This window comes from Meleagris gallopavo, chromosome 1, assembly GCF_000146605.3.
Source record: "Meleagris gallopavo isolate NT-WF06-2002-E0010 breed Aviagen turkey brand Nicholas breeding stock chromosome 1, Turkey_5.1, whole genome shotgun sequence".
Classification (NCBI taxonomy): domain Eukaryota; kingdom Metazoa; phylum Chordata; class Aves; order Galliformes; family Phasianidae; genus Meleagris; species Meleagris gallopavo.
In genome coordinates, this window is record NC_015011.2 from 177,549,182 (window position 1) to 177,573,495 (window position 24,314).

The following is a 24,314-nucleotide window of genomic DNA, read 5'->3' on the forward strand; positions in this document are numbered from 1 at the left end:
CCATTTTGGGCCGAGTTTCAAACGGCGATGGGGAAAAGCGGCTGCGACACCCACGGCAGCCAATGGGCGCCCGGCTGCCGTGACGTCACGGGAGGGGCGGGGCCTACGCGTCCTCAGCGCGCGGCGGGCGGCTGCGCCTTTGGGCTCTTCGTGTGAGAAAAAGCGGTAAGCCTTTTGTTGCTCCGCTAAGCGCTTCTGCCGGTGCCAGAGCGTTAGTAGAGCTGTCCTGGAAGCACGTATCAAGGAACACTGTCACTCGCGCTTTCCAGCCCACTTGAAAACCGGCGCTGGTGGCATGGTTGGAACAGAAGTGAGAACTGCTGTCAGAAAACCTCCTGACAAGGCGGCCGCAAAGGGACGTGTGAGCGATAGGGAAACGGCCGGAGAAAAGCAGCGTTCTGCTCCTCCAGGGCGCGCTGCAGGAAGTACAAAGGCATCCAAATGAGGGCACCGATAGGTTGCATTGTGAAGGTGTTTATTAGGGCTTTGCTAAGCACAGCGGTAGCCATCAAAACACACTGCGTTACACCTGACAGTGCTGTTACAGAGAAGATAAGATTTTGGAAGAAATAAAACAGCAGAGATACTATAACAATACTAGGAGTATTTGTCTGTGACTATGAAAATTATTCAAGAATAACGTAAGGTGAAAATTACTCAAAATATGTAAAGCAGCAAGAAAACCTAACGTTGCTATTGTCTTAAACAATCACAGTCATGAAACGATTGAAGTAGAGCTGCTGTTAGTTGCACTCGATCCCCAGTATCTTCTTGGTGGCAGAATCCCAGTCTTTCCCAAGTTCGAGTCGATAGCAAATAGATGCAAATTGTCCCTCAACTCTTTTTACCCACTCTGTTGCTTTCTTGATGGACTCAAAAGCCCAGTGAACACCGCTGTGTGTAGAAATGGAAATTTATTAGAATAAATTCTATGACATGGTAAGATGTGCAATGAAATAATTTCTTATAATCATTTGAAAGAGAAAGTGGTCCATAGTACAGCAAACACAGCCTACATAAAATATCATTTGTCAGAGAAAACGACATCATTTTCTCTGCCCCATCTTTTCAGAGTCTTCCATATGGGAAGTATGTCTATACATAATGGTAACTTGCATTCATTTGCACTATTCCAGTCCCCACAATGAAGTACTATGCATTTCATAATGGCAAACTTGACTCCTTTGTACAATTGCATGTTAGGATTCTTTCACTTTTGTGGTCTACCCCACTTGCTTTCATCCAGCAGTCAATGTGATTTTATTTGTGTTCAGCCCAAATTTTACAATCATTTTTCCCTCTGTCAGGGAATTTCAAGAGAGGGAGGAAGACTCTGCAGGGCTTTCCTGGGTTCTTTATTCTCTTCTTAAGTTCCCTGGTAAAGCATTAAGGGCATTAGCTTATCATTTTGGCACCACAATCAGCTGATATCTGGGACAATCCAGACTCACTGAAAGGCCTATTCCTTCAGGCTTCTTTTAAGATGTTTGCCTTTCCTCTGTAACAAAAAACTTCCCACCTGACAATTATTTGCTTCACTGAAAATGAAAGGAAATTTCCAGATGCAGCAATCCTATATTCAAAAGCTAGTGGAGCACTGGGACATACAGAAGTACGTGGGAGTTGTTAGAATGAGCTAACATCAGTATTCCCCAGGGGAAGTGGAAAGCGTGGAAGCTGTGCTGTGATGAATCATCTGCCCTAACAACTTCAGAAGTATTGTATTTTATGGTGTACACCTGTGAAGATCAACAATGCATAAATAAAATGCTAAAAAAGGGATGAAGGCCGAGAGCCAAAAGTGACATGAAGGGAAAGTTGGAAATGATTGATGTCTGGAAAAAGTTGAAATGGTGGAATCTCCATCCTTAAAAATCAGCTGGGCAGGATTTTGAACAATTTATCTGAATTAGCTCGGGAACAGATGCTTAGTTTAAGGAACAGATGACCTGAAGAGGTAATGAATTATTCAGTGATTCTGAGAAGAGGTACAAATCTTTTCCTACTTTAAATACTTCTCAATTTTTGTATTATATTTTGCAAAATATTCTTTCTTCCAACTCACCCTCCTAAAAGAAGTTCTGTGCCACCAGTATCAACATTTCCCATTCCCTTTTCTGCAGCTACAGTCTGTAGCATAGCCATTTACTCTCTATAATGAGATTAATCGTATGCTGTTAAGGTTTATATTACAATATTAAATTATAAGATTTTTTAAAAGCACACCTTGAAGTTGTTAAATTATCCAGTTTCATCAGTGATTTGAAGACTATCCCTTGCAGTTCCTTTGCACAGCGTATGAACTGTAGCACAAGAAGAGTAGCAATCAACTTCAGTAGCTTTTCTTTTCCATTTGTGCCTAAGGAAGAAGAAATGGGAAATCATTTAAATGTCAGCAGAAAAGAGACTTTCTGCAAAGTGTGTCTCCACATTGCTTTGAACATTTTTAAGTTCTGATGCTACCCAGTTGTTTCATGATACAATCAGAACTATCAGGAATATTGCACCCTCTCATAATTTACAGAGAATGAGTTGCCTTTTCATCCCCAAGTTTTCTGGTCTGCTGCCAGCAAACAGCACCAACTGACAGAATCAAGCAGCAGACAAAGTGTGTATAGGCAGAATGCCTACTGAATGAGCTGCAGACAGCATGTAGGGAAAAATTATATATTATTCATGTTATTTGAAATGTGAAAAACAGAAGTGGTCTCAGTCTCTCTCCTAGGAGACTTTCCGACTTTCCTTCCACCTTTTTTTTTTTTTTTTGTTAAAGTAGGTATTAATACAGCAGAAATAATAACTGAAAGAAAAGAATCTGTATTGGTATTCCAGCTATTTCACATCCTCCACGTACTTCTGCAGGAGATATACTTAGCAAGCACAACATTATATTGCAAGAGAAGTTGAGATGAATATGTGTAATTAAAATCAGATGCTTTTGAAAACATAGCTAAGAGATCCACATAAACGCTGAGCATATCTTATTGAAAGTTGCACCAGGCATACAAAGTAATAATACAGAAGGATAGGAAATGCAATACAATGCACTGCTGTTTTAATAATAGAAAAAGTATTTACCGAGTGACTGAATGCCTTTTCTAATAAGGAAATGATTAATTAAATAATCAACATCAAATTTCAAGATTTTTCCCAACTGTGGACTGAGATTCCAAGAGCCATCCTGTGGAATAAACAAAGATATGGGTAAGCAAAGACTGAGAAGACTGAAAATATATTTGTAAGGAACAACCTAAAACAAAGGACAAGTATTTAAAAATGTTTTTTAAAGCTTTCACAAACACAAATCACCCTCTAGTTTAGTCAGCTCACCAAAACAGAACTTCCTGTGATCTATTAGGCGTCTCAAATATTGAACTTCAAGAATCTTTGATGTACCACTCAATGTTTCTACTTGATCTGAAAAACTGTAGTTAAGCTATGAAAAAAATCAGACAGAACTAATTTTGAACTATGCACAATGACAACACAGCCGCATCAGATTTACTTCAAACAAATTCTTTCAGAAAATTATTTTCAGAGTGCTCAAAAATAAGCATTTGTCTTACCCTAAAGAAGCAATAATGGATCTCTCTCCTCTAGAGGGATTGCAAAGTCTCTGTAAAGTTAGATTACTGTTTATGTTAAGTAAAGTATTAACAAAACCAATCCTATTTTATCTGCCTTTTCCTGCCAAAAATTAAATAACTGATTAAAACTAGCTGTCAGTTTGCTACTCTCAGATGAGATGGAAGACAGGCTTTTGAGAGGATATTCAACCACTTATTCTTCAGTGTTACTTACTTTCAAAACTTTTATCTGCCCTTGCAGTATTATGTCACAGATAACTATAACTGTGGACAAATTGATAACAATTTATAGATTCATTTAAGGTAACTTAGAAAACAAAACATGATTTTAAATGAATCTTTAAATATTAAACATCCAATTTATGTAAAAAGTGAGATTCTGTTAGAATACTAAACTTATTCAGTGTAAAAACCTGTGAGGAACTGTTTTTCTTTCTAAAATTCAACAGGTGCAATTCTGCTTAAAAAGAAAAGAAATCTTGAAGCTCACTTTGTGAGTTAAGTCAATCACAAGTCTGTTCCCAGTTGTATCCCCACACGCGACATATGGTAATCGTTCAACGTGCAGAAATAATTTGATAAAAATAACCCATCAAAAATATAGGAAAATGTGTATTTCTTCTTGATGCTTAAGTTAGTTATACTTTCCTACTTTTGCATACAAATTGGCATACTGGATCAGAGCAAAAGGGAGTAGAACAAATCACCAATCTGAATGGCCAGTCCCTGTGGACACATGACAGGAGTTTCCACTGAGGGAACACCACAGTGGTTTCTTCACTTGGATCATATAATACACCTGCAGACCTGTTGATCATCACATCACTCTCTAGTTTAGTCAGCTCACCAAACTGGTGATGGTTAAGGTGGAACAGGGACTTGTCCCACTGCAAGAGGCATACTCAACGAGGTGAAACGTTACCTGCTTTGACTCCTACTTGCAGGATTCTTGGACAGCATTCGTTCAATTCTGCTTGCTTTAAATTCACCAGCCATTCAGCTGGTTTGACTATCCTGCAGAAGTTCCCACCACACTCTCTCCAATTCTCCAAACCTCAATTAGTTTTAAGGTTTTTTTTTGCTTAATGAGCATTATTTGCATCTACTACTTCTGCCTGTCTTCCCCTACGAGTTTTCATACACATTTTAGGAAGTCTCCAATCTGCAAACTGATGGGGGCTCTAAATCAGAGGTATATCACTACTTTTGGCTCTAGTTTTACAGTTTCTTAGGCACCCATTAATGAGTTGCCTGTGACATCAATATAACGTAACATGACCTTGAGGTCATTATATACTTCTTAAGACCAATTTGTAAGGGAAAAAAAGCAGATACATTTACAAAATGCTTATCTCAGGACAGATATAAAGTAAAAATACTTTTTTCTTCTAGATGTATTTTACTTTAAGTAATGCACAAAAAGATTGTTGGTACTGTACCTGATTTTGGAGATCAAAAATTTCTTCCCAGATTACAGGAGTAAACTCAAGTTTCTGTTGGCTTCTTTCTTTCTCTGTTGTTATGAAACACCTTGGTTGTACCTGAAGAGGACAATTTTCACTCAGAATCACAATCTTATTCTACCACCATTACCCATGCAGCTACTACATCACGGTAAAAAGTAATTGCATTAAAAAGTTTTAAAAGAAACTTCTTTTTAAAACAAACTTCTTTTTCTCAAGTTGAAATTTGAAGATTTTAAGTTCATTCTTTTCCACTTAGGAAAGTATTTGCAATTCTACAGTTAATGAGGCATTTTTTCCATTTAAAAGTTACCTATTAGAGCAGTAAGGAACAAGTGACAGAATTCAGACTATAACATATTTCACATATTTCACAAACAACAGCAATGGAAAAACAAACAAAAATAATGCAGTTCAGGTTTCTTGAAAGAAGTTTCATTACCACCCTTACCATGTTGTTGTTCTGCTGTACAGCAATGAACCTTGAAACAAAAGCATTTTTATGGCAGTTTTCATTAAGTGAATGCAGCTTGGATTTCAACATAATGCTCATAGCATATATATAGAAGACTCCTGATAGAAGACTTACCAAAAATTTAGCACTCTCAGGAAATTCTTGTTCAGAAGCTGTAGCATCGTGCAGACCTGTTACCATTTTCTTCCTACACTTTGGCTTAATTTTTTTTTTTACTATGTTGGGGAGCAGGAGAATTGTGAGTAACTTGTTTTTCAGCATTAGTCTTATGAGAAGAGTATGTGCTTGTACATGAATTGAACACAATTATATTTGGAATGTGATCAACAGAAGAATTATCATATTTCATTCCTCCAAAGAGACTTCGAGGAGAACAATAAATGGGAGGTTCACAAAGTCTCAGATGGGCACCTGGATCTGGAAGTGCAGGTGTTGGAAGTGAATTTGTTTGAGTTATATAAGCTTCTCCTCCTGCTTCTAGTCCAGAGCCAAATAATAAAGCATTCACAGAAGATTTACATGGTAAAGATGACATTATTCTTGAACATTTCATCGTTGTGATGTCACCATCATGAAATCCATAATCCTGTGGTGTGACTTCTTGTGAGGTGCTTTCTTGATTAACAGAAAGTTCTCCAAGTCGAAATTGGAAGCCTTCAGCTTCACATCTCTCAGCTGTGAAACAATCTGACCAAGCTTCAGAATCTTGCAGATCTCCCTGGTTAGTAAAATTATAAATATAAATATATATAAATATAAATATAAATATAAAAATAAAATAATACCAGAATTAGTAAGATATTTTTTTCTTAATGAATGCAGTATTTCTTCTTATGTTGTGCATACCGTTATATCCTCATTCTTACATTTAAGATGAAAGTAGTATATCAAACTAAAATTCCTACCTTATTCTACTTTACTAAGGTGAAGTTTGCCTGATAAAATACGAATGGAGAAGCGTCGTGCATTATTAAGATAAAAACAATGACTATAATGATAGTTTGGATCCAAGGAAGTTCTACCACACCATATTATTTTACATTCACAGAAGATGGATTTATACAAACTGAAATGCGAATTCTGCTTGTGCTGTCTCAAGCTGGGAAGCTCACATGATGCATTGCTATTGCTTCTAGTCCTGGCACTAGGCATCACTCAGAAGAGCCTGGCTCCCTCCTCTTTGCACCTTTGCTTCATGTATTTATACCCATTGATAAGTTACCTTCTTTTGAGCTAAGTTACAGTACAAACACACAGACACAATTCTAAATAATCCACAATCTCAATACTTACATTACAGTCTACAGGTTAAGGTGATGTTTCTCAGTTGTTTTAAATGCACACCATGGTCACGTACAAGATAACTTAACAGACAAATAATGATTTAAATGATTCCCCTAAGAAATGTGGAGATGTAAAGCTTTTACCTGTTAAGACTTTAAGAACTGATAGAATGACACCTGCTGGCTAGTTTTCAAAGACAAGAGCTACCATAACTAGCAAACATCCTATTTCACTAGTTTTTCTCATCTCATCAAAACCTTGATCTTCCTTGATGGACCCACTCTCCCCATGCACCTCTATCCAACCATCTGCTAGCAGGAGGAAAAAAAGACAGAAGCCTCCAGTGTGGAATTAATTTCTTTCTAGATAATTCAAAAATTGAAGAAATGTCATAAACAATAACTGCATATTATCACATACAATACAGCATCACAACTGGGTAATATACCAGAGATGTTAGTAACAGGAACATACATCAAATGGAGGCATCCCGTAAGGTTCTCCTGAAAATGAGACGCTGGATCCCACTGGCTTTTGTTCCCAGTTCATATAAGGTAAAAAATCAACATCTTCTTGAGCTATAATTTCCAGGATGTTTGGAACATTAGCAGAACAAATTTCATTAGTATCCTAAAATAAAATTCATCACAGTTATAAACTTGAGAATTCTCTTCAGTCTTTATTTACTTCTTAGTTATGATAGCTGTTAGACCAAAAAAATCTGCCATAGCAGAGAGAGTGAGTTTTTTATTTGTGCATTCAAAACATATTTAAAACAGAACAAGCAGATACAGTAGAACATTAAAAATACTCAGTGTATGCCAATAAGCAGTAAATCTAACTTCTGACTTTTGACTATATTGAGGAACAATGTATTCCCAGTAAAGGAATTCCTAATACTATAGGAATACTGATACTAATAATAATTCCTAATACAATCAAGTTTTGGTTTCCTTCCGTGATTACCACCCAACACAGACTCTCCTCGAATGACTTCTGCCATACAAAACCCATTTCTTCAGTAATTCATGACCAAGGTGGCCAGTTTGCTACAGTTTAGTATTGTGACTTGATGAAAAAAAGTTGCTCTGTGGCTTATGCATGAAGAAGGATTAATAAGTGCACTTCATATGGTCTTGCTCTTTGAACAATTTGGCTTCCACAGCTCTAGCACAAACTACAAATCCTTGTGACAATCCCCAACAGGAACACGCTGACTGACAAAGTTTTGTTGTAAACTGAAGACAAGCAATATATGAGAAAGATAACAAAAATAACTCACTGTATTGCAGAAGAAATAAAAATATTTTCAAAAATCATAGCTTTGTCTCTATTTCTAAACTAGTAAACATTGTTCAGCTAAATGAAGATTGGTTTTGATATGTGTAAGGTTAAATAATTTAGAGTCTTCTGACAGATAGAGGGAACAAGACATTTAATAGAAAACATACCCTCTTCTCAACTGCAATGAAGCTTGTAAACTGGGTTATAATCGAGTTCTCCAAACTGAGATGTATAATCATGTTCTTCAAGATCTGCTTCTTCATCTAGATTGTTAACAATTAAATGAAGGAGTAGAAAAAACATAATCAGATAAAATCAACTGATGTAAGAACTGAATATAGAAACACATGAATGTACTCAAAATAGGGATATGTAAAAGGAAGAGCTCGTGAATATACTGGCCTGCCTAATGCTCTGTGCCTTCTAACTTTCTCCACTCTTACCTTTGGACAGGGGCATGTATTTTCTCTAGTGAGACAACCATTCTAGGCAGCCTGTTCCAGTGCTCTGTCACTCTCAAAGTAAAGATGTTTTTTCTAATGTTCAGGTGGAACTTCCTGTCTTCCAGTTTGTGCCCACTGCTTTTTATCGTGTCGCTGGGCACCACTGAAAAGAGCCTGGCCCCATCCACTTGGCTCCTACCCATGAGATGTTTATAGGTGTTGATAAGATCCCCTCTCAGTTTTATCTTCTCCAGGCTGAACAGTCCCAGTCTCTCAGCCTTTCCTCCTAAGGGAGGTACGTCAGGCCCCTCATCATCTTTGTGGCCCTCCACTGAACTCTCTCCAGTAGTTCTCTGTCTTTCTTGAACTGGGGAGCCCAGAACTGGAAAGAGAAGTGTCACTGTCTTCCACCCAATCCTATACAAAAGATAAGAACTTTCCCTGTACTAGTATGAACTACGGGAAACAAAAATGTTATATGCCACAGGGAAAGAAGAACCACCAACAGCTTGCCATGACAAGCATAGGTTAGGAAAAATGTATACACATTATGCTCAGAGAAGATATTCTTATAATGGGAAGAACACAAGACTGTCTCAAAATTCTTCAAAATCTCATTTAGTGGGAAAATGTATTACTGTATGGTGTCACTGTACGGTGTCACTGTAAAGTGACACTGGAACTGCAACCTAAAAGTCATGTTGAACATGGCAAAAAAATCTCTATTCGATTGAAATGTTTGCTTTTTGACATTTTAAATACACATTTTCTGCTTTTAGATTATCAAACCTCATGTTCTGTTTCATTCTCATGAAGAATACCATCTTCATAGTCCCTAATGAAAGCTCTTGCTGTGAGTTTGTGTAGCACCTAGAAAGAAAACAAAGGTGATAATAATAATAATTATTATTATTATTATTATATATATATATGTATGTATATATATATATATTTTAAATTCTTCCTTTTATTTAAGAAATCCCCCATCAGGCAGATAGCTTCCAAATGTACACAGAATCCAGTTTTCTAGGGGCAAGGTAATTCTGCATTTAACAAGCAACCATAACTTGCACTTAAGGTGTATTTTTATTTCACTTAATGTTACCAAGCTAAAAGATAATCAGGTCTTCACTTTTTGCATATATTCTCACCAGTCAAGGATGAGAAAAAGCAAATAAATGAATGAAGAAAATTCAGGTAATTAATCTCATTTTGAAACAGCCACCTAAAACAAGTAGGGAGAATTCCCTTTCTGGAAGAAAAAAAAATCTCTTCAGTAACTGCAAATGGAACCTGGACAATCACTTCAGACTTAAACAGGAATATCTAGATAGCTGGAGGTAAATGAGTCCTGTGCATAAAACAGGACAGAATTCGAGGGAAAAGTATATTGAGTTTAACTTTTAAAGAATCATTAGGTCTACCACAATCAAGTCAGTTTTGACCTGAGGGTTTGTATACAGAAAAGGGAAATACTGAACTCTATTAATCAGATACTACTTTTTGAAATGGAACCACGCTTTCATAGGAAAAAAAAATGTTTTTTTTGGCTTGGTATATTAAAGGTAACAAAGAGAAAGAGCACCATGGAGGTGACATGGCAAAGTACTGTTGTATTCCAGTTTTAATTGCTCAACATTCCTACTGAGATTTTCAGAAGAATACAATAGATGCTGAAGGGAGCCACTTCTTAATCTCATAAGCAAGTAGTTACTTCTGATCTTAGGTGAACTTGCAAAAGAAACAGGTAGGAATGCTCAGGGTTCATCTAAAACATCAAGAATTATTAGAAATAATGGTTTCTAATTTGGTCCTGTTTTTCAACATTTTGTCACATCACCTGACATCTTTCAAAGCTGTATTTTTTAAACTACATCTGGAATTTGTACTACAGATTTAAAAAAAACAAAAACAAAAATCCTTCGTGTTAAGCAAACACATTGCTTCTTCTTGCCAGTTTCACTTGTCTGTATTAGAGCATGTCCTGGGAAACTAACTGTTCTAATACTGCAACCCACAATATTAGTTTTCAAAGTGGACTACACTAAATAGGGAGCAAAATCTTTTCAATTTGAAAACAAATCAGCTCTTCAGTAAGGAAAGGATGATAGCCTTATCAGAATCAATACTGAAGCCTGACTATTCTGTTGGTTTTTAAAGCGTAGACACCCATTAGATTAATAAATGGTTCTTTTATCTTGTTTGCCTTCTCAAGATTGGTGCTGTACTTTTCTCTATATAAATTCTCTTAAGTTACTTCATTGTTACTGAAGCAACTGAAAGGTTAGTAACACTTTAATGTTTTGACATTTTAAAAGATTAAAAACTAGTAAGCAGATTGTCCACATGGAAAAAAATTACAACTCGAAAGAGAGTGATGCAGCATGCAGAAATCACCTGAAGACCTGCCAATGCAAGGGTAAAACTAGAGCCCAAATGAATTATCAGAATAAGAAGCAGCACCTTCTGTTTTGAGAAGTTGAAGTCTTGAGTTAGAAACCTGACACTTGTATGTAAAACAGTTTCCCTTTAAAAGCCTGAAGACTGCTGGTCTATGCTAAAACATCAGAAGCAAAAATAAAAAAGAGTTACTGAAAACAGAAGTTTCAGTTCACTCAAAGAAGCACAGTGCAGCATGTTGTTGCTTAAAGCAGCTTCGCTCACTGCTGTATGTACAGACAATTTGGACAAACTCACTGTTCCCGTTGTCTTCTGTAATTCAGTAGTTGACACCACAGTTTGTAGTTCTTGGTCATTTATTATCGCCCTTAAGGTGGCCTATAATGAAAAAAAACAAACAAGTTTCCTTCTCTGTGTTACGCTGTGCTACCAGAACGCGTGAATGTTATCCTGATTACTGAATGTAACTCAAATCTGTATCTCTCTGCATGGCTGTATTTAAAAACATTTCCCCTTACAACAAGGGGACAGTTGCAAAGAAAGGAATCCTGTATTTATCAAAGTACAGTGACTTGAACATTAAATAAGGTATCCTTTTCCTCTCTGCATTTTACTAGGAAGACTAATAATTTAAATATTGAATTATATTTAGCAGTGAAGAAGCTAAAAGCGTGCTGGATAAAGCATGACATAATATAACACAGTACATCTTGCAATCTTTTCAGTTGTGAATTTCCATCCAGTAGTATGTATCCCAGTCTTTACCTGAGTACAGTGAGGGACAAATCCATAGACGAGAAGCCTCTCATTGGTAAACAAAGACTGTATTTGAGCAGGAGCCTGCATTGGCTTTGGTGCATTTATATCAAACTGTTGCCATTTAATAGAAACAGAACTGCATCCTGGAGAAAATATTCTAGACACTTGGCTCTGTATCTGTGTAAAGATTGAAAACAAATTAGCTCTGTTTTCTTCTAGGCTTTTAAGAGAAAATATAACCTCTCGATACAAAAATAACATATTTCCTTTTTCCTTTTCTTTTTCTTTTAATTTTTATATTTGGTACAACTAAGGGCATGTACTTGTAAAATTGTTACCACATATTGGTAAAAAAGAGTCTAATGCTTGGAGGTAGTGAGGATAATCACTCAGCCATTACTGCACTGGCTTTTAAGTGAGATATGAGACTGAAGTTTCTTAAGGTTGGCAAAAAAGTTAGAGAATGTGCTCTGCTACACCCAGCACCTCCAGAGTGGGAACTCTGAAATGTGTGAACAGTTCTGCACATCTCCATGGTCTGCTTTGGATAATTTTGCATGTATCATTCAAATGGCAGCCAGACTAGCAAAAGGATAAACTTACATTTTCAGTCCTTTCCCCTGCCAAAAACATGCCAGATACTAGCCATGCTGCAGTTGCTACAGCCCTCAACATTACAGCAAGGACAATGCTGCAGATAGACTGTGAGCTATGACAGAAGTGAAACTATATTTTTCATGCAATGAGAATTACTTACAAAGTTTGAAATTTCATAGTCTTTTTTCCAAGTTGGGGTTATTGCACTTACTCAGAAAAAGTACAGATTTCTCTCAAAGACATTAGGAAAATGAACTCATGACTTTCTTGTTTTCTTTTACACATTCAGTGACCAGTATGAATAGGAAAGTGGGGAAGTACAGTGACAAATTCCTTCCCTTATCAAAGAACTTATCAGTACTCTGCTGTAGCACATGTTCCTGCTGAGAAACAAGGCATGCACCTGAAATCTTTGTCACACTCAAACCAAATACTTCCCTTTCTAAATATTTATGCGTTTATATTTAAAATAAAAGAAGGCTTGATAGACAAGCATTTCTCCCTCCATATTCTATCAACTGCCTCTCCTTTTTTCTTATTATAGTAAGCCCCACTAACCCATGAAATGAAGAAGCAGTAATTCCCATTTTGAGATACTGAAAATATTCAGTATCAGATAATGATATATCAGACAATGGAATATATTCAACATTTGTAAGTGTACCTTTGCCTCCCAGTTATACTTTGATTTTGAGTCAAAGTATTCAAATGCTCCAGCACCATACTGGGACAAAGATCTCAGCATGTGTCGATTTGCTGCAGAACTAAAGAGAAAAACAAATCTTCATGTAATTATTGAGTCAAATCATTAAGTCATACAATCTCTTTTCTACTTCTCATACCATTTAAAATATCTTGGTTTTAATTAGTACTGCAAAGTTTTTGAATTTAAATACTTTTAATTCCATACTTTTTTCAGGATATGGACCAACTGACAGCAACTGAGCCAATGAAGGTGCTGCTGAATTACAGATTTCCCAATAATATTTGAGGAAATTACATGGCATATGAGTATCTCCATGTCCTAATGCAAGGATGTGAAAAGAAATTAACTAATGTCCAACACTAATAAGGATCATAAAAATGACATTAATTAATTGATTCATCTAATTAATCTCAGTCTCAGCAGAACTATTTAGTATGGGCACTATCATGTTACAGCTAAATCCAGAATCAATTAGGGAATCTTACTTTCTGGAAAACATAATTGATACGATAACACTTATCAGCTCTGCTCCCCAGCTCTGACTACCATGAAGTTATAGACAAAGAGAGCTCTAGGGAGTATTACAGGAGAACAATTAAGCAGATTAAAATTATTGTGAGTGAGAAACAGAATATTACATCTTGATTCTTTGTCAGACAGGTAGATTCAGTAGTTGACAGCACCATAGCACTGTTTTAGAGAAACCTACTGAACTGTCACCAAATCTCCTTGAGAAAAAATTGAATTGAACAAATAGTACAGTTATGTTTTATAGCAGGAACACAACATCTAGTGGAAGCTGTCCCTGCCCATGGCAGGGGGTTGGAACTGCATAGTCCTTGAGATCCTTTCCACCACAAATTATTCTATGATTCTATGATTATTTGTCATTCACTTGAAGAGAATTGTCACAGACAAAACCGTGATAGTGGTGACTATTGTCACCTTCTAAACAACTCTGTCTACACAGAAGTACAAACCATAGAGCCAGCTTCTCTTTCACAACTCTTTCCCAATTCGTTCTTTAACAATGTAACACATTAAGCACAGATCCCACCTCCTGAAAGCAGACTGCTGCACATTAGCACTATGATATTTGTGTTACAGGTCTTGAGGAACTATTAAAAGCCATGTCTCCTTAGCCTATCAGCACTGAGACAATCCATCCCCAGGCCAAATTCTGTCATAACAAGAATATGAAGGTAAATATGCTGAAAATGAACACAATATGACTGTAAGTATGTTAAAAAGGGTGTTAGCATATAAGGAGACACGCACCATCTGCTCTTTATTGTGATTTGATGCAAATTCTGCTATAGTTAAAATGTGTGATTACACTGGAAGCGTACTGGGATGCTTGGCCCATGGGCTGAAGGGTGTGCTTGTGCAGTGCTGTGAGACGGCTCATGGCTGTGAGCCATGCAGAAGGTAAAAGATGTTCTAGAAGAACAGGACCCTACCACTGGTCTCTATTTTGATATATTCCCTCCCGAGGAATAGTAAGAAGCTAATACTATCTGACTCCTTCCCACTTACACCTGGCAATGTGCAATACCCAGCTGTAAGCCTTTTTTTCCAAAGTCATTTCAGATGTGTATGTATCTTGCCTTTTTTTTTTCTAATTTACTTTTTTTTTTTTTCCCAATTACTGAACAATTGAAGTACATTACAATGAATTTCAGTGAAATTTTACTTGTTCTTGTAATTGCTAAGAGGTCTTTATAACGCAAATAGTTTATACCAAATGTTCCCAAGCTTCATTCTCTCTAATATTCCCACCATTATGAAAGATCTGAGCTAAGTCACATGATAGCAGTTGCTCTTGCTCCCCTCCTCTGGATTGGGAGCGCACATGTAATAGAGAAATCATGTCTCCTTTCTCCTGCCTCCATTTGAGAGGAGGAAGTGTGAATTTGGATGTTTAGCAAAAAAAGTTGACACAGTCACTTCCTGATTTGCTCTGAAAGACAGAGGCTGGTTTGGAGTGGAGGAGGTTCATTTTCACATTTTCACATCATTTGAAGTAGCTTGCATTCCAGCAGTGAAATGTACCACAGGTTTGGGAACCTAATGCTTACGCTGTCTTTACAAAAGAAATGAAAATGAAATAATGAAATTGTACAACTATTAATGTTAAATTGAAATTCCACCACCAAAATCATACTATACCACAACATGAAACACAATGTTTTAAAGTATTAACTCTCATATTTTCTGATTTTACTTTTAAAAAGTAAAGTTGTTATAACGAAGAAAGATATGAATAGGTAAGGCTATCTGAACATAGAATTAACTTTACTGTAGGTATTTTACTTTACATATTTTTCTTTTTGGTTATTAAGTGTATGCAGACATTTCTGCATTTCATCTAAATATATATAGATCTTTAAGATAGCACACCCAAGCATCTGACACTTCCCAGTTTACTAATCTCTCACTTCAAATCAAATACCAGCGATTTAAAAGAAAATCAAATTGCGGGACTTACCCAACACCACATGTGAATAACCTCGTATGGTGGACATTGTCTTTCACAAGCTGGAAGGTCACACTCTCATTCTGAATGTGTCCATCGGATATAAGAAGAATGTTACGATGTCCTTGAGAAGGAAATAGCAAACTCAAGTAACGCAAGCTCTTCCATAAATCAGTGTTTCCCATTGTTGCTGTAGCAGACTGAAAAGTAAAGTATTAAAATTTTAGTTTAAACTTAATTTATCTTTTCTAAAATAACACCTAATACATAATTGATTTGTTACTTACTATATACTTATTTAAATATAAACTATTAATTATTAATTTTTATTTTGTTTCTGCTCTTCCATAATTACAATTAGAGGTGGAGCTCGAGGTTAATTGCATTTGTATATTCTCTGGTTTAAGCAATAAACATTTTTCATAGGCAAAATACATAACAACAATTATAAATTCTCCCAAAATATTCTCAGAAATTTCAGTAATCCGTGCTTTGGGAATTTCTGGAGTTTTTATCCACATTACTGCATCCAGAAGCTGTTTACAGCTCTATCTTTTAATCTGCCTATCTCACTTCTGAACTGAAGAATAATTTGTCCTCAAGCGTGACAAGAAGTTCCACTATTTATTATACACTTTAGTTTTTCTTTGAAATCTGCTGATGGATCATTTGCTGGGTGTGCTATGACCCTCAGAGGTGAGAAACAGCAAATAACCATTCCTATTCTCTCCTTCCTCTCTGTTTATCCTGGAAGAGATGACTATATAGGGATGCAACTGAAACTAAAAAAATCAGGAAAAGTCTTTTCCTCACACAGCATGTCTTCCATATACCTGGCTATCTTTGCTGTCTCTATCTCTTTGCTTTGAGATGAAGTGACCAGAAGTGTCTATAGTATTCAAGACACCAGAGCAACACAGATTTATACAGCTACCTAAGTATTTGCCTGCTGCTGAATGGTGGGCTCTGGTTTAAAAGGGCTATTTAATGTGGCTGTAGTATCTCTGTATTGCAGGAAGCCCAACATCATACAGGTACAGTTAGCATCTTTTTCCCCTCTGTGTTACTTTGCATCAATTATTTGCGCCTTACCATGCATTATGTTAGTATCTTAAGTATTATGCTAGCATCAAGAAACTTTATTTACAGATGAAGGGCCTATTAGAACATAGATCTAACCAAACCTGTTCATCCTAAATAGTTTACATCTGATCTTTCGATGACAAAAGCATTTTTCTTCTCAATAAAAGTCCTCTGGCCCATCTAAATGCTGCCTTCTTTTACAAATGATAAAGCTTAACAACAGGAAGCACTTCTTTACTGTGCAGGTAACAAAGTACTGGAACAGACTGAAGAAACTGTAAACTCTCTCTCCTTGGAGATCTTCAAAAGCCACCTAGACATGGTCCTGGGCAATCTGATTTAAGTGTCCCTGCTCAAGCAGGGGTTGGAGCAGATGACTTTCAGAGGATTCTTCCAGCCTCAGCCATTCTGTGATTATATGAAGTAAATAATTTCCTCTATTCTGCTGTGGGCAGGCAACCAGAAGCATGAATTCCAAAGGATTATTTTAGGGGGAAACATTGTATTCTTTTCTAATACAGATTCCTACTTACCTTCAAAATAACAACTTAAGCAATTACTTTAAACCACAGTGGAATTAATATTTCAATATGGTTGTGCTTGTTACTAGGGTAAATTATTATAAAAATTATAACATTATTTAAAAAAATCCTTAGAAGCTAGCCTAAAGAAAAGAAAAAGTTGGGTAACTTCTGTAATGATAACCATTCCTTTCAAAGAAGTGTTCTTCAGAATACAACCAAATTGATTTACTTACTGTAATAAACTCAGTTAGTGATGCCAAATCCTTTAAGGCATCCTTTGAAAATGAAGAAAATTCTGAGAAATCTGTAAACAAAGATAGATATTAAAAGCACTGAAATATTAAGCATTTATCAACAATTGGAAACACAAGTAAGTTTCATGACTAGAATATCAGAATAGGAATGCATCACACTACTGCATGTTCCAAGCTGCAGTTGAGTGTATTAAGTTGGTTTGATAATAATGATGCACATAAAATTAAGTCATGGCAAGTAAAAGGTGACTTACAGTTAAGAAAGAAACAAAGAAACTCACTTGTGCCAAATTTGATTACATTTACATTTTGTCTGGAATTAAGCTGTTTTAAGGCATGTAAAGCAATCTGCTTTGCTTGCAATAGAGCTGAACCTGCCATAGAATTTGAGCAATCTAATAAAATAATAATTTCACTGGACAGCTGCTCTTCATCAAATGCTGCTTCGAACTCTGGTTGGAATACAAGCATGCAAGCCTACAAAGAGAGAAACAAAATCAGTGCAGTGAACAAATACTTTTTCACTAGAAATGTACCTATGCATCTTCATTTTCCTCATTACAGAATGAGAGCAGAATAAAGTAATATTTGAAAATTTTAGCAAATATATTTCATTTACTTTAAATTCTTGAAAAGTGCAATTTTCTTACGCTTTACTTATACCTCAAGTTCCACATGAAAAATTGAAAACGCAATTTCGTTGTTTAATTTTACAATCCAATTCACTCTTTGGCAAACAGCATTCAATTCTTTTCTCCAACTTAAAAACAATTTACAGGTATTATCTTTTGTAGTCATAACTGCCACTATCCACTTAAGCAGTACGGTCACATTTCTGTGAAATACAAGCGGCAGCACAACAGTTAGTTAGAAAGAAGTGTTTCAACTGAAATGTGATTGGACATTGTTGAAAACGCACCTCAACCTTCACTCTATTCCAAGGCAAAGGATAAAAGAAAGCCACCGAGATTGTACTGAACACTGCCTGTGGTGTCCATCTGTTTATTTGTTTTAACATATTACCTCATAAACTCTATGACAGGTATGCTGTACCTCACTATTTTTGTTGGGATGCTTCTCTACCCACATTCGGGGCACATAGGCATGAGAAATCCATATATCTAGACCAAAGCCACTACTGTCCAAAGAACTGTTGTCTACGGTCTTAATTACAGCCTTGCATTCTGTTTTCTGGAAGAGAGGAAAAAACAGGCATGTGATCTCAGTTTAATAACTGTACAGTGAATATTTTTTACTTGTACAAAATTGTGATTCATGAGGATAGGGAATGAATACAGAACATTTAATAAGGGTAGTAATAGAGATCTTTTCCAGAAAGATTATATTAATCTTTAAAGGTACAGTTGCTATTTACATATTATATTCTTTCAAATATCATTCACTCGAAGACAAACAAAACAAAAAGGTTTCAAAAACAACAGAATTATTCATCTGAGAAAAACAGAGAACCTATCAGTTTGAGGAATGAATACTGTACAAAGTCACACAGATCTTGCACACATATTTCCTAGGATTACAGTTTCTTTTAAAACACACGGCAGAACTTCTAAGGCAGAGGAGCAGTTATAGAGAAATTAATTTACCTTTATCTTAAGTTTATGTGTCCAACTGTGTAGGCTTTCAATGCTATATGGCATCTCAATAGACATATCTAAGGAGAATCTGCTAAATAAAGAGAATAGAAGTAAATGGCGGTCATTTGAATTATAGAATCATGAAGTGCAGGGCTGGAAGGAACCTCTGGAGATCCTTCAATCCAACCCTCTCCTAAATTAGGTTCCCTATTGTAGGTAATAGGAAAGCATCCAGGTTGGTTTTGAGTATCTCCAGAGATGGAAACTCCACAATCTCTCTGAGCAGCCTGTTCCAGTGTTCTGTCACTCTGACAGTAAAGAAGTTCTTTCTTGTGTTAGTATGGAACTTCCTGTGCTCCACTGTGTACCTGTTGCCTCTTGTCCTGTCACCAGGCATCACTGAGCTGAACCACCGAGCTCCCGCCCATTAGATATTTATGATATTTAATAATCAGATATTTAATAATCAGATATTTATGAGTGTTGACAAGATGCCCTCTCAGTCTTCTTTTCTCCAGACTGAACAGTCTCTCAGTTCCCTCCTAGGGAGGTGCTCCAGGCCCCTCATCATCTTTGCAGCCCTCTGCTGGACTCTCCTGTGTTTCTCAATCTTTCTTGAACTTGGAAGCCCAGAACTGGACAGAGCATTCCAGATGTGGCCTCATCAGGGCAGAACAGAGGGGAGGATCACCTCCCTAGACCTGCTGGTCATGTTCTTTTTAATGCACCCCAGGATACCACTGGCCTTCTTGGCCACAAGGGCACACTGCTGGCTCATGGCCAACCTACTGTCCACCAGTACACCCAGGTCCTTCTCTACAGAGCTCCCCTCCTGTGGGTCATCCTCTAACCTGTATTAATGTGTGTGGTTATTCCTTCCCAGATGGAGAGGACTCTACACTTGCCCTTGTTGAAGCTCATAAGGCTCCTCTCCACCCAAATAATGATTAATCTGCATGCCAGGATGTCACTACGAGAATGAGCTATGTTTCCTGTCCTATTTAACTGTCTGGATGGAATGAAGAATACTGAACTACTTAGACAAGTTTCTGTCTGAAAGAGTTACCATGCTGATTCACTACGGGCATTCACAGGTTAAAAGGTGAGAACGGAGAAAGAGGTCATTTGACATGATTGTCTGTATAATACATTACATAATGCATAATACAGTACATAATGCAGCCAACTATCTCTTCATTTTACTCAATGTTTTTATTTATCTAAAGTGAAACTTCTTAAGAGGCTATCAAACTAGTTTTCAGGGAAGGCAAGTTCATCATATTTCCCTGTATGACTGTTTCAACAATCTTCACTTCTAAAACTATATTTATTCTTAATTCAGCTTGAACTTTTAGTCTTTTCTTCTTAGTTTATTTCTGTAATGACATCAAAGATCAACTTGATAGTTGGTATCACAGAAAACAATAAATAAGATGCATACAAAACACAAGATAGCATGTAATGTCATGGAAACACTTCCCAGTTTGTAGCTGGAGCTCATTGTGTATGGCCTTCAGGCTGGTTTTGTTGGTGGTGGTGGTTTTTTTTTCCTTCGTTGTTTTTTTAAATTTCAGCCAGTCTGGCCTCATAAGTTTATTTTCTCTCTTCACTACTTCTTTGTCAGCATATTTTGGGATTGCATTAGCTACTTTTGCCACATTATCACAATGGTTGTGCATTCCAGGTTGCTACTCACCACAATGCTGGGTTATAGATAGTCACTATATTCCAGGATATAATCTCTCAAGATGTAGGTCTACAGGGCTACAACTATTTCCTCTGTATGTAGTCTTGCATTAATCAGCCTTACAACACTTTTGTTGAATGAGCCCCCTTTAAAAAATATTCTTGACTATTTAGAGTCCTAACCTTGGTATTACTGAATGTATGATGAATTCGTGTATCCTTTGCAAAGTGTATGAGCAATTATTTTCTAGTTATAGTCACACCTCCGTTATCCTTAAGATGCTAGTGGATAAAATGTACAACGGGTATGCACAGTCCCAGAGTAGCTGCAGAACCAGACTGAAGCCAGAAAATATATATCATTAAGCGTTATGTAAATGTTTGCAGCTAACTTCAATGTCTTTGTATTGCTGATTCTAGGACCTGATTCTGGAAAGAGTGAAGTAGTCATACCTGATCTCAGTCCTCACACAATAACTATTCTTAAGTGTTTCCCACTTTTTACTTATATTTTCTAGCTGAATTATCCTTTCACGTCAAAATTAAATTAAATCATTATTTTGAATACCTTTTCTACAACAGGATGTGTTTTGTAAGAACTTGTAAACTTATTCTTGATGTATTTATGCCAGAAATGGCACCAGATCTTTAGCGAGTCAGTACAATATTTCTACTAACCAACAGTAATTGTACTGAATAAAAGCAAGGTAATAATAGGGAGCATTATTTCAGGATTAAATACAAGTTAAGAAAATTGCAATGAATGTGGCTTTGTGCCAGCTTTGCTGATAGAGCAGAGAAGAAACAAGAACATGCTCATGAAAAACTCTTTTCATGTGTTTTTAGTAAGGAAAATTCAATTCCCTGAAAAACGTAAGTTTTAACATATTTACTGCTACCTGCATTCCTTGTGATTCTGATGGAGGATGGCCTTATGCAAAAACATTTCTGGGAATAAGTTATAATATTTTGTTTACAAGAAGTCTTACTTTGCCAACAGCATTATAGTTTCAGATAATTGTATTGTTTAATTTAAAATGCAAGTGCAAAGGCTAAAATGTTATGTGCAGTGATACTGAAAACATGAATATCATGTAGGCTCATTAAGCTTCGTGACTTGGGAATTTACGTATAATCCTTAGTAACAGAAATGCTTCTGAAACAAAGGGAAGTATTTGTGATATTACCCATCTAAGGATAACAACAGATTAGAAGGAAAGATGAAATTGAACTAGTCTCTCAATACAAATTTCAGTTAAATAGAACAAGGTTAAATGTACACATTTTAAGTGAATGATTTAAAGGTATAATAAATAAAATAACATCAATGAAAGCAACTTACTTTTTCAGTGTTTCTACTTGTTTAATACAAATCTTTTTTACTGTATCCTACAAAAGAAAAAAAAAATCTTATATAGCACCAGTTATGAAATATTGGCATGTAATTCCTGGTACTTCTGTTCAGCTGGAGCTCCTTCTATCACTAAAATGGGATTGCCTGGAACCTTCTTTACGTCGTTCATTCATACAGCCTTGTCATCCAAGTATCACTGCAGCTAAAATTCAGCTGAATTTGCATGTGCTTATCTCCCAAAGACACAATGAACTTCAGAACTCCCAATAATACAGCTCTGAAGCAGAAGGCATGAATAGTCAGACATATAGACATAGTTGAATAGTCAGACATATGACACAGCTATATGATCTCATGAGGACTAGGACCACAAGGACCACCTGTGGCTCCTTGCCAGCATTTAAACAGAGATGACCTCCCCTCCCACCTGTACAATTCATGAGCCATCAGGGACATCCAAAGAAACAGATGGGAAACCTTGTCAGAGAAATAAGAATAAAAGAAAGTGTTCAACAGATGCTTAGCTGCTGTTTAATGATGGAGATTCACAATGCCTAATTTCCTGTAAGCCCTTTAAAGGAGGAACAGAAGCACAGATACAGCAGATAACTCAAAATACAAGCTCTAGTTTAAACATTTCCAACTCAAGTCAACTTCTGAAGTACTGCATGAGTAAATAAATCCTTAGAGATCCTACAGGCTTTCCACCACTCACACCATTCCTAAGTTTGTGTTCACATTGCTTTGTCATAACAAGAATGACACAAATTATTATCTTTTAATAAAAAGAGAAGAAATCAAAAGGCAATCCTGAGCTTACTCTTGTGTAACTGCAATCCCGTAGGCACAATTTTTTTTGCTTCAAAAGAAGCTGCTATTTCAAGATTGTATTCCAACAAACCTGTGTGTTTTCATTCAATGCTTTGTCCTGTTGCCATGGGGACACAGAAGCAGGCATATGAAAGGTGATACAACCGTTCTGGCAACTCAGTTCAGTGATATAGGTAACTTTGATCAGTACTGTAGAGTTTGGACATATATTTCCAACAGTTATTACAAAAATATCCTAAAAAAAAGAAAGACTATCTTTAATGAAATTATTAAAGCCCAGCTTGTCCAAAACAGTAATTTAATTGGTGGTTAAGCACACTTAAACCAAATGCTAACAAAGAAAATACCATTTGGTTTTGCAGAAGTGTAATGAAAAATGATAGTAAGACAAGAAATGTTAAGTTTTCAATAGTTCTTTGAGATTTTGGGGCAAAACTGATCAAAAATAACTGAATTTAAAAGTCCGCTATTAAAATAAAAGAAGTTATGATTTCATTACAAAGGTAAGCTCCTAGGAGAGAAATATCTGTTTTATACAAGGTGTGGTGCATATTTAAAGAAACAGCAGTAGTGTTTTACAAGGATCAAATGTATAGCCCAAAGAAATTGCAGCTTCCCAACTAAAACATGACTCACAATCAGAAAAGATTTATCCCTAATGTGAGAAATCTTCAAATGGGTAAGAAACCATGATTTCTAACATACCGGTGCATCCTGGTCCATTAGATAAGCTCCATCACCTTCACTAATAGCTTTGCGATATTCTCTATGCGCTTGTTTCTTCTCTTTAACCTACGAAATATTTTCCAAAATGAGTGCTTTCATCCCTGTACACAGAACACTTAGCCAATGTTCTTACATGACACGACTACCTTGCAATCCAGTCAAGAGCTAACAACAAAGAACTTGAGAGAAAACAAAACATTCGTATTGCACATCTTCATTCCAAACAAGTGCTTTCAAATCCTGAAACTGAAGGAGCTGCATCAAGCTTAATGTACAGTAACATTTTACCTGCCCAATGATGTGTGTTCCATTGACAAAAGCTTCAAATCCACAAACAGCAGCTTTATCATCCAAAGGAAAAACATACTTAGCTTCAATTGGACTACTGTTTTGATTGGTGTAGGTCTGAAACATCACTACCTGAAATGAACATTTTTTTTTTTTCACAATTCTGCAATGCTAAAACATCAATTCCTTCAGTTTAACAGAATAACTGCACTGCAAGACACCAATATGTATGCCACAATCTAAAGACCTATTTGTACATTAGAAACTAAGGTGTAACATTCACCAGTGCCTGACAAATAGATATCTCATGAACATGCAAGGAGCTGCAGAATTTTTACTCTCTAAATCTTTAATCAACTCTCTTCTAGAAGAAGAGTAAACCGTGACCTTATAAAAGTTATATGATGTACTAGCAGAGGTGGAGATGCCAAGGTATTGCCTGTCAATAAGTATCGCTACTCCCATATGCCTGCAATAGCTTCAAAGCTAGTAACATCTA

General features: G+C 36.4%; 1 protein-coding gene across 1 annotated transcript; it reads right to left on the reverse strand.

The window, feature by feature from the left end:
* Positions 1-454: 454 nt before the first annotated feature.
* PARP4 (poly(ADP-ribose) polymerase family member 4) lies at positions 455-23,969 on the reverse strand. Its single transcript, XM_019612271.2, is given in 21 exon segments — positions 455-894; positions 2,227-2,359; positions 3,079-3,181; positions 5,027-5,128; positions 5,640-5,733; positions 5,735-6,243; positions 7,284-7,439; positions 8,261-8,356; positions 9,326-9,406; positions 11,234-11,314; positions 11,702-11,872; positions 12,957-13,056; positions 15,487-15,674; positions 17,315-17,385; positions 17,617-17,812; positions 18,389-18,526; positions 18,940-19,021; positions 21,959-22,005; positions 22,872-23,036; positions 23,507-23,593; positions 23,816-23,969. Coding segments are annotated over 21 exon segments (2,877 nt in total). The 5' UTR covers positions 23,942-23,969; the 3' UTR covers positions 455-743.
* Positions 23,970-24,314: the final 345 nt, after the last annotated feature.